Raw genomic sequence first — 15,918 nt, forward strand, 5'->3', positions numbered from 1 at the left:
TGTTATTTGGGATGGTAAAGATATAAGCGAACGTAACCAATTACACAAAAATAAGAGAGACAAAGCCACAAGGAGCAGACTGGAGCATACCTGAATCACCTCACACACATCCTCTTCGCCGAGCCGTCCACAACCGTCTCGCCATCGCCATCATCGAGGAGAAACGAGCGCCCGCGATAATTCTTAACACGGCGCTCCTCAGATCGGCGCTTGCGCTGAATCTCAGAACAAGCCACAGAAAGCACGCCGAGCTGGTCCTCGAGATGAAACTTCCTGCTCTTCAGGAACCGCATCCGACTCTCATAGTTGGCCGTCATGGCTTGCAGCTCGTTTTGGAGCTCTTGGACCTTGCTGTCAAAGTCGTCGAGGCAGGTGATGATTGTGCTGTTGACGTAATTCAGCTCCTCGGCGGCTGATGCGTGTCGAGCCTGCGCAAAACCCATTGAGCTCTGCTTTAGAGACTCCATATGCTCGGCTTCCGCCGCGCCCCAGGCCATGGGCGGGGGAGTGGGATACTTGGCATCCGAGTCGTCATAGCACTCGGACGGGTAGGGGACGCCGGCATTCTGGTCATCTATATCCTTGAGACGCACACACCAGTCGTTAACGAACCAGTCGTCTTCGAGAAACGCTGGTGGACTCTGGCCGGCAGGCTGCGGCGCGGGCTCGAGAATCTCTGCATCAGGCATATAACTGGGAAGACCCACGAAGGATAGATGGGAGGGGTCAATACTTCCCTTGTCGAGACCATGATACAGCCACTCGTTGACATTGTCAATCTCCGGATCCCAGAGCTTATTCAAGTACTCACAGGGCTCCAGGCTGATCTGAGCCGGAGCCGGAGCCGGAGCCGGGGTAGACGCAGCGTACTTGTCCGCCTCCGCGTCCACCTCAGCACCCCCGGCATAAGAGTAAAGAACCGTCTTGGGACTGATGCACTCATCCTCGAGCTCCATCAGATGGTCCAAAATGGTATTCACCGAAAACTGCTGCGGGATCTTCTCCGGGGGCAGGAGCTTCTCGTAGTTGATGGGATCCTCGTCGTAGACTACCTCCTTGAACACAACGTGATTGGCCTGGTTGTAGCACTCGAGCTCAGCGTCGCCTCCGCAACTCGCGCAATAGTCGACCCCTCCGGAAAACAGGTTTGCAGTAGTCATGTTGGTGGTTGTCAGCTTTGTACTTTGGTGATTGTTGGAAAGTGGAGAGTTTGGCGTGGTCAGCTAACAAGTTTGACTGCGTAGATTGAGATGGACGCCGACTGTTGCAACGCACATTGTCGCAGTATTTATATCCTTCGGGACACTGTCCTTTGTCAAGAGAACCACGGGTCGCCTTTGTTTGAATGCATTGTGTCTCGACCCTTGGTAGTATCACCTTGTTTCGGGCCCTTGCGATAGTCGGGGAAGGCTGGGTTTTCCCCATTGACTGTGTCTAATAGGCTTTGAAACATTCTCGAGAACAAAGATCGCCGACGTTTCAAATTGCAAAGCTCCTTTGGAGGCCTTGTTCTTCTCTTTGTCTCGTCTTTGTCTATTGTCAACTTGAGCACCTCAATAAGTTCCTTGTTTGGATTCTTGCTTCCTGTATGACTGGCCAATATCTCTGTAGGGCTAAAAGATAAGGACGGGTTCTGTCTGCCATACCACGTGTCGGCGAAGTCCTGCGAGACAAGGTATCGTTCGGACAGGTGCCGACCTCAAGAGATTTGAGGGAAATCTCCCATTAGTGAAAGCTTGCTGCGGTGATTTAGGATAATATACTATCTAAATAGGTGAGCCGGCCAAGACATCTTACTTTGACAAGACGCCCACCCAGACTCAAACCGCACACGGTCCTTAAGACAGTGTCAACACTACCTGCGGGATAGGGATTTTCTCAAGGTCGAATTGGAATGGATGCCTTGACACAGGCACGAATTCATGCGCTCGATTGCCGAGGCCTAGCAAGAGTTTGTCCAAGGGAGAAAGGAGACGAGAAAAACCCTTGGCAGTCGCTCTACACTCAAGGGTATCTTGCAGCAAATGGATGCCGACTACCTACCCTTGATCAAGCTACATGATGCGAGCCCAGGACAGTGTCTGCCTTGGGCGCAATCTGCAGTCGAGGTTGCCAGTTGATAACGCGATATCAAGCCACTCTATTGCCCGATCTCTTCGTATCGTTTGCGGCTATGTTACTCGTCTAGAGTAATGGTGTCGTAAAAGTCGACCTCGGACGGACCGATGACCTGTTGGAGCAGCCACAGGTCTAAACCTCAGCAAGCAGTTGACCGCAGTAGTTTTTGCTTTGCCAAGGTGATAAACGATTTCCCTCCAATAGAAATATCCCGCCAATATCCAGCCTGCATGACTCGCGCTCGATAAAATTAAGTGGCTGTCAGCCTGAATCTCCGCCCCTCACGCCTCCCGGTCCTCCCATGCGCCCTGTGGCGGGTCGACAGCCCTATGCGGCTCGCACCTTCCGAATTCTGTGACAATCTCCATACATAAGGGGGCAATATGCTGTCGTACGAGTTCTCACATTCTTAACTCCATTTCACAGCTAACAATCAGGCGGCGACCGACCTCCCCCCTCTTGCGCTCAATTGTCTTGGCCCCTGACTTGGCGGCTGGGCAATCTATTCCCCCGTGCAATCCAAGCACTTGGTCCTCGTTGTCTCGTGCAGCGGGTTGGCCACCTCAAAAGACAAGAGGAGCGGGGCAGGCTGTCTGCCTGGGTTCCTCCCCCAGGATTCTGCCCAGATACGACAAGCCAGGCTGATGTAACCTCGCTATCACAAAGCGCAATGCCATCTCTCCATCTCAGTCTCGCGCCATCGACGACATTGCCCCATGGGGTCTTATCTGCTCGAATCAGGGACGATACCGCGACAAATGCCAACAGGCTGAGCTCTTGTCCGCTCCCTTGGCACTGATAGGGTGGCAATGCGGCTTGCTCTCGTTTATTCTCGGAGGTTGAGGCGCGGCACTGTATATGAAGCCGAGGGGTGTCCCTGTCCAGGGTAACCCGATTTCTTTGTAGCTGTGCAACACCCGAGTTCCCCGAGAGACTTAGTGCATTCCCATTTGCTATGGAGAAAAGCGTAGGTGTCAAAGCCCAGGAGGGGACGGTCGACAACGGCTCCCAGGAGTATGCCATCCGACAGCACACGACCGAAGAAACCGGCGTCGAGGAGCAGGTCAAGCGGCCCTGGTGGCATTCCATCAAAGAGCCCGGGTCAGCGTTGCAAATTGTTATAGCCGCTGCACTCGCCATCGCGATCGGTCTGTCCGTTAGCAGCACTGTCGATGATATTCCCTACGCAGCTCCTACTATTCTTGAGATCCCCGGTGCGCTATGGTTGCGTGCGTTGAGGGCAGCTGGTAAGCTATACTACCAATTGATGCGGCCATCGGTGTCCTAACGAGGAACAGTCCTGCCGATGATTGTCACCGCCATGATCCTCGCCGTCCAACGACTAAGGGAGCTGTCCAACGGTGGCAATATCCTCGCACGATGGACGATTGGATACTATGTGCTCACGACCCTCTTTGCCATCGTCCACAGTATCATCTTGACTTCACTCGTCTGGCGGACCCTCATGACCCAAGCGAGTGCCGAATCGCTCAACGTCGAGGAAGATGACAAGGAAACATTTGAAGAGCGGGAGTCGACCGACATCGCCGACGTTGTCGTGCAAATGTTCGAGTCGCTGATCCCCATTAATGTCGTCAACGCCCTGGCAACTGATAGCTTGCTCGCTGTACTTGTCACATCCATTGTGATCGGTTACTTGATCGACGGGCGTACCTCATACATCCTCAAGGCGGTCGTCGAAGTCGAGCAGATCATCCTTAAGATCATCACTGTCCTCATCAAGCTCGCTCCCATTGGCGTCTTCTTCTTGATTCTATCCAACATGTTCCGTCTCGACGTTCGTGACATTGGCCAGAATCTGGGTGTCCTGATCGGTGGTTCCCTCGTCAACCTCGCCCTCCATTTATTTATTGTCCTCCCCGCGCTGTTCTTCATTTTTACACGAAAGAACCCCTACTCATTCTGGTTCCGATGCTCGCCCGCTTGGATGACTGCGTGGGGTACAGCATCTTCTGCCGCTACCCTTCCTTTGTCTCTCAAGGTCGTCCGCCAGGCCGGTGTATCCAATACAGTCAGCAAGTTCACCGTTCCCCTCGGCTGTCTTGTGAACATGGATGGGTATATTCCTCTCTCCTTCTCAACGTACTCCCGGATTTAGCTCCCTCACTAACCCGCAACTTCAGAACCGCAATCTACTTCCCCATCTGCGTCGTCTTCCTCGCCGAGACCCAGGGCCACTCACTCAGCCCTGCCGACTACGTCATCATCTGTCTCCTTTCAACGCTCGCCTCCATCGGAACAACGCCCATCCCCAGCTCAAGTTTGGTCCTCACCGTGATGATCGCGGGCAGTGTCGACGTCGAAATCACTGGAATGTACGCCGTCATCATCGCGATTGATTGGTTTATTGATCGTTTCCGGACGATGACCAACGTCAGCGGAGATTTGTTCGCGGCAGAGATCATTGAGAGGCTGAGTGGGTTTAATGATCAGGTTGGGCACGAGGATGATGCGGATAATGGCGTTCAGGATGAGAGGGAGCGGGGGCATGGGATTGTGTAACACAGCTGCGTGGCAGCTTGGAGGAGTCTATTGTACAAGTCTATATGTATCGGAGGGAATGGATGGAGTGAGGTTCTTGTGCACAGGTAGCTAGATATCTATATCACCTGTTCTATGCCACAATCTGGTTTATTCTGTACTCCCTAGGACTTGTTCAGGCCCATATCCCAAGTAGCCAACTAGACGGGTGGGCTACGCATTCGGTGTTCCCTTCTACCAGACCTTGTAGGGCTATGGCTTCACGCCTAGCAAGAGGGGAAATTCACATATGGCCTTATAGGGTTCAATGTGCCTTACCTTACTCACTATTATATACTCTCACTTTATTCCTATGAAGCCAAAGTCAATGGGTATCCCTAATTACTTCTCCGAGTTCCTTCCCTATTGTTCACACTTGTCTTGGATGTGAGTTTTCACCAGGAAATGAGCCAAGGACTTCCTGGTCCTAACTAAGCCAGCATATATGAGTTTCTTGAACACATGTCGGGCATCTAAACTTACCCAGGTGTCATAATGTACTTGCTTCCAAGGTTCCGAGTCCGCTAAACACGGATTTCACTGTGCTGGGCACGGTCTGTTGGGACAGGTGTGACCAGTTATATCCCATACATTTCGCTGCTATAGCCTGTATCTCTATATCTAAATACTTGGAAATGGTGTATCATAGCCCCTTAAATTATGGGACGCAAGAGCCGGAGACTCACGATTAGAATTGTTCTACCAAAGGTTGACATCATTAAAGAAATGGGCAAAGAACATGCGCTTCAGATTGTTACCTCTAGGAGAAGTACGTTCTGGATTCCAATCAAATTCGGGGAGAAGCTATTAGAACTCGAAATACTTTTGACAGGACATTTTTTGTATAACCAGTAGCAACACAGGCTACGAGTATATAGATAATCACAACAAAACAGGCGCAACTCCAACGGCACGCAGCCTCAACCAACACCCCACTTACCAACCATCAAACCAAAGCAATCACCCCCACCCCATCCTACTCTACTCCTGATACCCATTAAAATAACACCAAAGCGCATCCCCAGCCTCCATATATCTCCCCATATCCCGTTCCTTCCCAAACTCAATCCCCAAAAAGGGCGTAACATGCGGAATCAACAAATCATACGTACGCTGATCTTTCTCATAATCCTTTCGCCGCAAATGACACTCTCCGCGCTTCTTGTACACTTCTTGCCGCTCGAGGATCTCTTCCAGGATCTCGACCGCGAGCCGCACCCAGCCCAGAAGCTTCTCGGCGTTTTCGCGGTCCAGGGCGGAGCCGCTGTTGTCGATTGTGGTCGTTGTTGCGGAGATGTACCACCGGCGTAGGGCGAGGGTGAGGCGCTTTTCTTCTTTGGTCATTCCGTAGGTCGGCATTTTGTAATCGGGGATGTGGATGTTGGTGGTAATGGTTGGACTCTGGTGTTTTTGGGATTAAAGTAGGAGAACAAAGAGTAGAGTAGACTAGCTGATAGAAATACTTAGAGTGGGAGCCGGGACACCTGAGGCTATTTATGGTTGAATACTCATTGCATTCATTCATTGCATTGTTGTATCGATTGTTTTAATATTCTTTAAATCAGAGGTAACTAGTTGACTGCACCTTCCTTTGTTCATTATGCTTTCCAGAGACATATGATAACGATGCGTACAAGGCTCCTTGTTGGCAACCAAAGTGTGTCTTTGATAGTGGGATTACTCTGTTGTGCACTTGGCAGGTGCGAAACCTTACGCATTCAAGGACATGCTATTGTTGGACACTAGTACTATTAACATTCACCATAATAAAACCTTTTATGGGCCATGTCTTGTACTCCTGGTAGATCACCCCCTAGAGATAGAGGGTATGAAAAGGGGCTCTTGAGGGCATCTGTCGTCCCGCTTTTAACACGTCTATGGGTCTATCACAAAAGGCTCACTGAAGTGGATCATGGTCGTTCTTCAGTTGGAAGCCGCTGGTGGTCTAGGAAGCAGCATGCCACTACACGGGGAAGGGCTATAGCTTACTAGATTATTCATACTTAGCATCATGAAATAGTCGGCAATACTTATCATTGATATCAGAATTGTCCTATTACTTGAACTACGAATAAACACTGAAAACTACCAATTTCTTTTTATATTTTCCCGCAATGCTACAGATACCCCCCTCCCCCGAAAATTCCGAAGGAATACCAATAAGAAAAGAAATGAAAACTAGAAAGAACGAGGAACAACTCCCTCAACGTCACAAGTAACTCCAAGCGCAATAAAACACAGTATAGAGAAACCCATCACTACCCATCCCCTGCAACTCCAGAGCTCACTAGCAAAAAAGGGGTTATTATGCGATATGTAGGCTGATGGAAGTCAGCGTGCTTTCTCACATGTCATGAGAAGCATTGTCACACGCCACTGGCTCACAACTCCAAAGGAAAGTCGATATCAACCTGCTCCTCGAGATAATCGACCAGGGCCTTTCTTTCGGCAGCATCCAGCTGGGTAGCGAGCTTCTCAAGGGCCTCCTCAACCCCCTTGATAAGCTGGTTTCCCTTGACAACTTTGTTGCTGGGAACCTTGCTCCGTTTGGCGTCAGATAGCCAGATCTTGGCTCGGTGGATGGTTTGTTCGGCGGTTGCGGCTTGTCGGTTCTGAGACATTTTGATTGATTGATTTGTGGGTGATTGTGATTGAGGATTGATTTTGTAGGAGTGATTTGTTGAATTGGAGTGATGGTTGATGGTTGATGGTTGATGGAGATGGAGGAGTGGATTGAGTGATGATGATGAGAATGATAGCTGGATAGACTGGGAAGTTGGGGCTATTTATGCATGTTCGTAGCTTTGTTCGCGGCGAGTACAAGAGCCTTTGTGGTATTATAAGGAGAATCAATCACCTTTGTAAAGTGATCTCCTTGGTTTAGCATTCCAAAAGCCTCCATTTCAAAGATGGGTTATGAAGACAAGCATAACCCACTACCCGTGCAGCACGCTTTGTAGCCCGCTGCAACAAGTTCAACGGATAAAAGGACTCGGCGGAGAAAGCGCAGACTATCACTTGGAAGATGTTCAATGAAAGTCTGGTGGGTCTGTAGGGCTGAATGTCAGATCATTCAACTTCCTGTGACCTAAAGCAAACAAAGACGTGCGTGAACAGGGTGAGACTTGAATAATATTACATGTCGCAAATGTTTAAAGCCTATCCTGGATGCAAGATCGAAGGCTGCGTATTGGTCAATACGGCAAGAGTTTGTCAATCAGGACGGTCGCAAGGAGCCTTGTCAGACGCCGATGGATGCTCTGGCAAGGTAAGAGGACTCCCTTTATCTTGCACAAAGGATCCTGCAGAGTCGACTCCACCTATGCGCTCAAAGAGACGATATCGTCTGCTAGTAGAATGGTTTCAACATGCTTTGCATTGATCCATGCACACTGTTCATCCAACAGCAGTCACCGACAATTTCTTATTCTACTATCTGGGGGGTACGCGGCCAAGACCATGAAGAGTTGAATCATTGAGCATCTTTTACCGAGAAAAAATAGTCCGCCCTTGTGTTCCGAAAACAAACCCCCAGTAACCTGGATATCTTGTTTGCTCGTCTATCTTGTCGCCAGGCATGCACCGGCGCCCAAGAGTGCCTAGACAGATATCAGAAACGTAGAACGATGAGGCAGTCGGTATGCCTCGTACTCTGCATAACCAAGATAGCCAGCTCCACCTTGGCTACTCGCCTTTGACAGTCCTAACAGCCTCCACCCTCGCCTCCTCCATCTCCCTGAACCGATCCTCCGTCATTATTCCCTCCCTGGGCCTGGGTATCTTTATTTGCTTCTTGTCTTCGCCCTTCCCAGCGTGGCATGCCAATCCCGAACTACCCTCCGTCCATGATATCCCCCAAAAGGCCCGGTCCCACTTTGTGTCTTTGACGCAGGAGGAAGAGAGGCAGGTTATGTGCGTCGAAGGCGCCCAGCGGTATGCGCCGGTAGTGGACGCGAGAATCTGCTTCGCTGTAAGGGAGGTGGCGGTGGGGATCGTGGTGCTCGCCAGAGGGTGTAGCAGAGTTGCAGACGTAGATGGCATTTTGGTCGGCGGGAAATCGTCGCGGTAGTCGCTGGAGTTGCAATATAGGAGGGTAGTCGCCTTTTAGATGATGTAGAAGTCGATTTAATTGATGGGTAGAGGGGGTGGTGGATGGATGTAGGAGTGTTGAGGGTTGGAGGGGTGTGGGGAGTTATCTCAAACTCGACGGCGGGGTGATTGTAGGTCAGACACAAAGGCCGTTGTGCCAAGGCAATCAATAGAGATACCCTTTTCGAACCGTGAAGGCTATTGTGGTAATTAAGCTTCGTGCAAGACAACAATGCCGTCTATTTGTGCTTCTGCATCGCCGGGTTACCATGATTACTGTGATGCCGATTGATTGTCATCAATGGCGCAAGGCCGCTACCGCTTCAGCTTCTGCACCTGCATCGCAGTAGACCATCCCAAATCCGCCTCAATACCACGCAACAAGTCGATAACAATCTGCCGCTCCTCGGACTTCTCCATACACTGTCCGACAGCATAGAGTAAGGTAATCATCTGGACCCGAGAAGCGCCACGCGGTCGACCTAGTGCAACACCACAGATCTCTCGACAGCGATGGTCGACCTCCTTCGTCAGCTCACGGTACCCCTGCAGCCGATCAAACGCGGTGCTCGGGCCAGAGACTTCATCCACAGGACGATTGAGTGAGAGAGCGAGTCGGCCAAAGTGGTACTGTTGCATTGCCGAGGCGCAGGAAGTCAGACTGTAGAATATTTCCGGAAAGGGCATGGGTGCGGCGTCGGGCGGGATGGGCTTTGGGCGTTCGAGGCGTAGGCAGGGGCGGAATGTTTCGGGCATCCGCTCGACCCAGGATTGGAATTCAAAGGAGAGCTTTAGCCATGTAGCCGTTGTTGGTTGCATGCTAGGAGAGGAAGGGTTTGTCGGGCTGTGGTTGGGGGACTCGGATGGTCGGCCGACCCAGTGCTCGAGTTGAGATCTCTTCGAGGCCGCGAGGAAGTTTGTAAGTTTATTCAAGAGTCGAGTGAGCACGTTTGTTGCGATGTCTTCGCGGGTGAAAAGGTGAGTGCTGGACATCAAAGAGCCATTGCCCTGGTCGTCGAGCGACAGACCCGCTGCTCTCCACAAGACGAGGTCTTCTGAATCAAGATGTGTCGGTAGCCTGTTGTAGTACGACGCTTGATAGTCCAACCTGGCAAAGTTCCAAAAGACCGCGGTAATACCAGGGGAAAACTGCGCTCTTGATTCGGCACTTTCGCCAACAAAGCTAAGGACCTGGCTAAACAGCGGTTTGATGCCGGTGAGATATGATTGCCAGTTTTCCCCGGGTTCGTCCAAGATCTTATACACTGTGAGAATTGTAGAAGTCGCAAGTAAGTTCTCGGCTTTCTTGGAGGTCGCCTCACTGAGAGATTTGTCTGTTGTACGTTCCATTTGATTTAGCTGGAGGCTCAGCCATTGATTGGCGATGGCGATGGGTGATTCAAGTGCAGCTGACGACGATACACTCGCGTAGTCAGAAATGGACGAGTTCATATGTGACACGGCAAGATAATAATAATTGGCTGCCTTTAAAGACCAGTCGACTTGCTGCGCGTTTGGGTATGTTTCCATTTGGGGTGCTGATGTGAACATTCCACTGATACTCGCAGCAGTCACACCCTTCATCTTCGCAAGGTGCTTGGCGGATAATGCTGCGATCGCATTCCTTAGAAAGTCCTCATCTATAGCCCGTACTGGAACGTATGCCGAGAAGAAGTTCCCCGTGTCTGAAAGATCGAGCCTTTTCAACATAAGCGTAGTGCTCGAACATAAGGGGAAGGGAACGTACCAAGCCGCCAAAGAGTCGGCATAGTATCTCACCAGGAAAGACATTTCATGTTCAGTGCCGGTCATAAGCTCAGAGAATATATCGCGAAACTCCTCTTGTTCCTCGCTCTGAGAGGGGGTAGCGACAGAGGAAGGTTGATGAACAGAGCCATAACCAGCCTGGTCGTTTCCATGTATTGATTCAGAGCGTGACGAGACATTGCTGGTTGGCTGAGGCTGCATGGGCATACCCAAGTATGCATTGTTCCAGACGGGAACATTAGGCCAGACGGCTGGTTGAGCTTCAACAATGCTCGGAGGCTCAGGCCACCGAGGCTGAACCTGGTCTTGGACGCTGGTCACCACCGGCGCTTCCTGCTCAGGAGCGGGCGAATGAGCTTTCGCGGTCTATTCAAATCAGATCATACGGACATAGATTGACTCTGTAGAATACATACATAAGTCTGCGAGGTATTTCGCCCGTCGCCAGATTTCGCACTGGGTTCCTGGTAAGGGGCATAGCGCCGCCTTACTGAAGCGCCCTGGTCGATGAACTTGCGGGTTTGAACGTAGCCAGGGCATTCAACGCCAGCACTGACACACCGCTGGCATTGTGGGCGTCCTTCGTCACACTGTGGAGGTTAGTAAATGTCCCAGTAAAGGGGTTACTGCACAAACCTTTAGATGCCTCTTCTTGCAGCGCTCGCAAGACTTGTTAGATGGAACGCCCGGCATCGTCGTTGACTTGGCCGCTCCTCGGATCCAAGCAGTTCATGTGCAATCGAGCCTGGTTGTAACATGAGATCAACATCTCAGGAGATCATGAACAACGATCGTGCAGGAATTGCACTGGAAACGCCTCATCCACCGGGAAATCGGCACTCGGCAGCTGCATCGGGTTCAGGCTTGGCGTCGGAGATAACTCGGACCTGCCCGACGTCATCGGATCAACTGGATGTTCCGTTCCTTCCTATTGTGGATGTTGGAAACACTTTCCATCACAGGCCAGCTGCTCTTTCCTCAAACAGCGCACCATGCTTCGCGGATCTTTAGATGCTTCCGTTTCGACGGCTGCATCCCGCCAGAATTTGCAGGGGAACCATGTGCTGGACAGTGTCGGATCCCGTAGTCTCTCTACCACTGAGCAAACCCAGATATATAAAAAGTGGATTGGTATGTTGAAAAGTCAGCTCACAGGTAAACCACGCTGACATTCGCCACAGCTTCTGGCAAGCCCCATAACTTTATTTGCTCCTCATGTCAGAAGCCAGACAATCTCCTGCAATGTGGAACCTGCTCAAGGTCGTACCATGCCTTGTGCTTGTCGCGGCCGAACCTCCCTCTCGAGCCCGCCCAGTTCATTTGCCCACCATGCAAAGCAAACTCTACGAATATCCTCGTGGCTTCGCCCCATCCTTCTCGTGCAAGCACACCCGGTACAGGTCATTCAATGCGAATCACCAGCCCTGGACACACCTTCCAGTCGCCGGCGCAGCGCAGCCTGCAGAGCAGTCGCGTAGTAACACCAGCTGCGAGCACGTCACTGCTTTCGGCGCCAGATGCCTTGGATCCGAGTATGCTGACTCGAGCTCGCGAGTTTCTACAGAATCATGGTAGCTTCCCAGAGCATCAAGAATTCTCACTCGAGTTGCTGTTGAAACTTGGATCGATGATGGCGGAACTGGACTTTCACCGGCAGCAGGTCCAGGAGCTCGCGTCTGAGAATTCCCATCTGCGCCAAGACAATGCCAACATCAGGGCTTACTTGGACTCGAATCTCGCGACCGGTCGGCCAGCAGGTAATCCGGTGCCCGACCGGTCAAATATTCCGCGACCTTCTGCAGACACGTCAGGGAAATCGTGGGACAGGATTGTGATGGACTTGATATGATCCTCGGCCGTTTAGAACGCGTGCCGCGTCAAAGGGGTTGCCGACCGCAACCGTTAACGCTGTGCCTACGAACCTGGCGTAACTGTTCAACAACGCCTGCCTATTTCAGATCTTTTGAATCGAGATTGTTTTGATTCAAGGCTTGACTGGCCGGCGATCTCTTAGAACCATCTCGGGAAGCGGCCAAACGATCGATCCTGTGGTTTGGCACTATTGATGTTGGTATCCCACGCCAACCGTATCTGGCCAGATGGCTTGTCAATCGCGTCGTTTCCACGAATGAAAGCCAAGATTCGGCCTTTACCCCGGTCAATTGGGCGATCCCCCTCATTCCGGAATGCAACATGGAACCTGGAGCCTGATGGAACGGCTCGTTTGTTTAATTGTTTTCCTCTGGAATGCTCTTTTCCTTTCCTCCACTCTTGACTTTCACAACAAACGGCCGAATTCCCCAACGACCATAACGCTCATTCTGAATCGCAGTCATCGCCTCTCAGATGGCGCGTCTTCGCCGCCTTAGACAGGAGGCAGCAATTCTTGTTGCCGGCCTGCTGCTGAGTGCGCCTCTCATTCAAAGCCAAGATGACCAATCCGGTTTCGAAGTCTTGGATTTCATAGATCCCTTCATTGGCACGGCAAATGGAGGCCACTCGTTCGCTGGAGCGACCTTGCCCTTCGGTACTTCTTCTATCTCGTCTCGGCTTCGCACTGGCTAATCTTGCAGGCATGGTCAAGGCTGTCGCCGATACAGAAGGCGAGAACCAAGGGGGCTTCGCATATGACACTACCAAAGTGACTGGATTCTCGCACACCCATGATTCTGGGACCGGCGGCGTATGTTCAGCCTAAGTATATAATGCCGGACAGACCTGACTATCACAGGCCACGTCCATGGGAAACTTTCCGATATTTGTCCATCCCGGCTGTCCAGAAAATGACCTATCACGGTGTAACTGGACCTCATCCGATAGGGCGGTTGCCTGGCGACGGGATTCGCCCAAGGCCCGCCCGGGATATTTCAGCATCTCATTGGAGAATGGGGTAGACGCAGAGATGACTGTGACCAATCATTCTGCTCTTTATCGATTCAGCTTCCCGGGTGCTGTAAATCCGAGCCCAGTCGTCCTAGTCGACATTATCGATCTTCCACAGTCGCGAAACAGCGGGACCGCTTCTGTGAACCCCGAGACTGGCCGGCTAACGGGGAGTGGAAACTTCAATCCCAGTTTCGGACTGGGTACCTACAACGCGTACTTCTGTGCTGATTTTAGGGGTGGCGAGCTCCGCGACACAGGCACCTGGACCAACAGGACTGCAGCTGTCGGAGAGACCACTGTTTCTGTCGTCGCCGACTCATCGCACCCTGCTGGCCATTTCTCCGCAGGAGCATTTGCTCGTTTCAACTCGGTCGATAGTGGAGTGCTTACGGTACGCGTTGGCTTTAGCTGGCTGAGCGTCGAGCAGGCTTGTTCAAATGCGGAGCGCGAGCAACCGGACTTTGACTTTGATGGGACTGCCGATGCCGCGGAATTTGCGTGGAGGAACAAGATGGAGCCCATTACGGTTAATGCTGATGGTGTGTCATCTGATCTTCAGACGGTTTTCTGGAGTGGCGTCTACCGCACCATGATCAGCCCGCAGGACTATACCGGCGAAAACCCACTATGGGATAGTGACGAGCCATACTACGATAGCTTCTACTGGTGAGTTCGCTCAGATTATTGTTCTTCAGAGACTCACCATGTAGTTTGGAAGACGCTCGGCTATATTCCTATCCACGACACTGACCCCGGCACCGAAGGCCTCCGAACTCGCAGTATCTCTAGAACGGTCGAGTACGCCTACAATGATTTTTGCATCGCGCAAATGGCCGATCGGATGGGCCGTACGAGCGACCGTGACAAGTATTTCGAGCGGTCGCGCAATTGGCGGAATCTGTACAAGGACGACCAGACTTCGGCGATAAACGGCGTTGATACCAATTTTGTCGGGTTCCTTCAACCCCGCAACGCTGATGGCACCTGGGCGTATCAAGATCCAATATTTTGCAGCCCGTTAATGAAATTTACGTCGTGTTATCTTAATGCGGACGGCCACGAGACGTACGAAGGAAGCTGCTGGCTTTATACATTGTATGGCTACCACCTGCTGCTCAGACAACCACTAACTAACACATTCCAGCTTCGTGCCTCAAGACATGGCAGCCTTGATACAAACGCTCGGGGGTCGAGAAGAATTCGTTTCTCGCTTGGACTATCTCCACGACTCGGGAATCCTCTACCTTGGAGACGAACAAGCTTTTTTGACAGTCTTCCAATTCCACTACGGCGGCCGCCCAGGCCTATCAGCCGCACGCGCACACTCGTACATTCCATCACAATTCAACACAACAGTCGGAGGCATCCCCGGAAACGACGACAGCGGCGCAATGGGCTCCTTCGCAGTACTCAGCATGATCGGACTCTTCCCTGTCCACGGACAAGACGTCTACCTAATCATCGCGCCATTCTTCAAAGATGTGAGCATCCGCAACAGTGTGACAGGGAAGGTTGCGACCATCCGGAATGTCAATTTCGATCCATCCTACAAGGACATTTACATACAGAGTGCTACGCGGGATGGCGAACCGTGGACGAAGAACTGGATCGGACACGATTTCTTTGCGGATGGTGGCGTTTTGGAGCTGGAGCTGGGTCCGGCTGAGAGTGACTGGGGGACGAGGGTACAGGATTTGCCGCCGAGTTTGTCGGAGTATGCGCCGGAGCCAGTCGTCAAGCAGACTTAGCAACTGGTTGAGTACATATGCAACTATACGTACTTGATTTTCTAGGACGACCATAAACTTCCTCTTCAGGACACCGCCACTTTAGTGAGGGCGCTCAGGGGTCTGCTTAGTGAGTATTTTACATCATAGATTACTACTTACTAAGTACTCAGCCCTTAGTTAACTACTTAACTAACTACTCTTGCCGTGACTATTAAGCAACTTATCGACCGTGTCACGGCCATGATAGCGAAATGGAAAAAGCCCTATTCCTAGGGACTAGAGATCAAGTCTTTTCTCTAGGACCTAAGAAAGAAGACCCTAGATAAATTACTCGAGGTAAATTTGTACTCTCGCCTCGCGGATGATTAGGGGCCTGAGATGGCGAGCAACCGCCGCTAACAAGGAAGTGCGGCATGAAATCAAGCGGCTTAATGCAGACGGAGTCTAACATAATAGTTATTAAACTGGGAGGCTGGCCGTGACCAGGTTGATTGATATAAAGTACTTTGTTCTACATTATTAGAAGTAGAAGATAAGTCTGTCGCGTTACCTGCCCTATGCCTCCACCCTTATAGGATTTAGATATATACACAGGCATTCCTACCGCCATTGGTAAGAGTCTGAGGCTGCCTTCGCTACTTAGTAAATAACTCGTCCTCAACCTCCCCGTCTACGGTATAGTATAAAGCTATGGCATAAAGGCAGTGCCCTAGAGCTAGTTTTTTGGTGCCAAACAATGTTCTCACCCTCTGTGGGTTATCAGAACGGTCCTGTAAGTGGAACGCGT

At 51.3% G+C, this 15,918-nt stretch overlaps 5 protein-coding genes across 5 annotated transcripts; 2 read left to right on the forward strand and 3 right to left on the reverse strand.

Annotated features, from left to right (window-relative positions):
* Positions 1 to 95: 95 nt before the first annotated feature.
* BJX68DRAFT_266255 (uncharacterized protein) lies at positions 96 to 1,160 on the reverse strand (the record flags this gene model as incomplete). The annotated part of the gene is made up of 1 exon (XM_071045452.1): positions 96 to 1,160. One exon carries the CDS (start codon positions 1,158 to 1,160, stop codon positions 96 to 98), a length of 1,065 nt encoding a protein of 354 aa, XP_070899787.1.
* Positions 1,161 to 3,073: 1,913 nt separating this feature from the next.
* Positions 3,074 to 4,641, forward strand: BJX68DRAFT_254915 (dicarboxylate/amino acid:cation symporter; the record flags this gene model as incomplete). The annotated part of the gene is made up of 3 exons (XM_071042952.1): positions 3,074 to 3,365; positions 3,417 to 4,197; positions 4,263 to 4,641. 3 exons carry the CDS (start codon positions 3,074 to 3,076, stop codon positions 4,639 to 4,641), a joined length of 1,452 nt encoding a protein of 483 aa, XP_070899788.1.
* Positions 4,642 to 8,210: 3,569 nt separating this feature from the next.
* BJX68DRAFT_71903 (uncharacterized protein) lies at positions 8,211 to 8,881 on the reverse strand. Its single transcript, XM_071049647.1, has 2 exons — positions 8,311 to 8,881; positions 8,211 to 8,258 (listed from the first exon to the last, which is right to left on the reverse strand). Exon 1 carries the CDS (start codon positions 8,698 to 8,700, stop codon positions 8,344 to 8,346), a length of 357 nt encoding a protein of 118 aa, XP_070899789.1. The 5' UTR covers positions 8,701 to 8,881; the 3' UTR covers positions 8,211 to 8,258; positions 8,311 to 8,343.
* Positions 8,882 to 9,063: 182 nt separating this feature from the next.
* BJX68DRAFT_266260 (Zn(II)2Cys6 transcription factor domain-containing protein) lies at positions 9,064 to 11,208 on the reverse strand (the record flags this gene model as incomplete). The annotated part of the gene is made up of 4 exons (XM_071045453.1): positions 9,064 to 10,447; positions 10,496 to 10,881; positions 10,932 to 11,105; positions 11,152 to 11,208. 4 exons carry the CDS (start codon positions 11,206 to 11,208, stop codon positions 9,064 to 9,066), a joined length of 2,001 nt encoding a protein of 666 aa, XP_070899790.1.
* Positions 11,209 to 11,507: 299 nt separating this feature from the next.
* BJX68DRAFT_266261 (glycosyl hydrolase family 92-domain-containing protein) lies at positions 11,508 to 15,149 on the forward strand (the record flags this gene model as incomplete). Its single annotated transcript, XM_071045454.1, has 7 exons — positions 11,508 to 11,646; positions 11,697 to 12,272; positions 12,848 to 13,042; positions 13,089 to 13,198; positions 13,247 to 14,067; positions 14,182 to 14,496; positions 14,546 to 15,149. The coding sequence occupies 7 exons, from the start codon at positions 11,508 to 11,510 to the stop codon at positions 15,147 to 15,149; spliced, it is 2,760 nt and encodes a 919-aa protein (XP_070899791.1).
* Positions 15,150 to 15,918: the final 769 nt, after the last annotated feature.

This window comes from Aspergillus pseudodeflectus, assembly GCF_044049435.1.
Source record: "Aspergillus pseudodeflectus strain CBS 756.74 chromosome Unknown BJX68scaffold_18, whole genome shotgun sequence".
Taxonomy (NCBI): Eukaryota; Fungi; Ascomycota; class Eurotiomycetes; order Eurotiales; family Aspergillaceae; genus Aspergillus; species Aspergillus pseudodeflectus.

Bases quoted from the DNA above. Each gene is read 5' to 3' on its own strand.
- BJX68DRAFT_71903 (XM_071049647.1), bottom strand. From the start codon at position 8,700: ATGCCATCTACGTCTGCAACTCTGCTACACCCTCTGGCGAGCACCACG.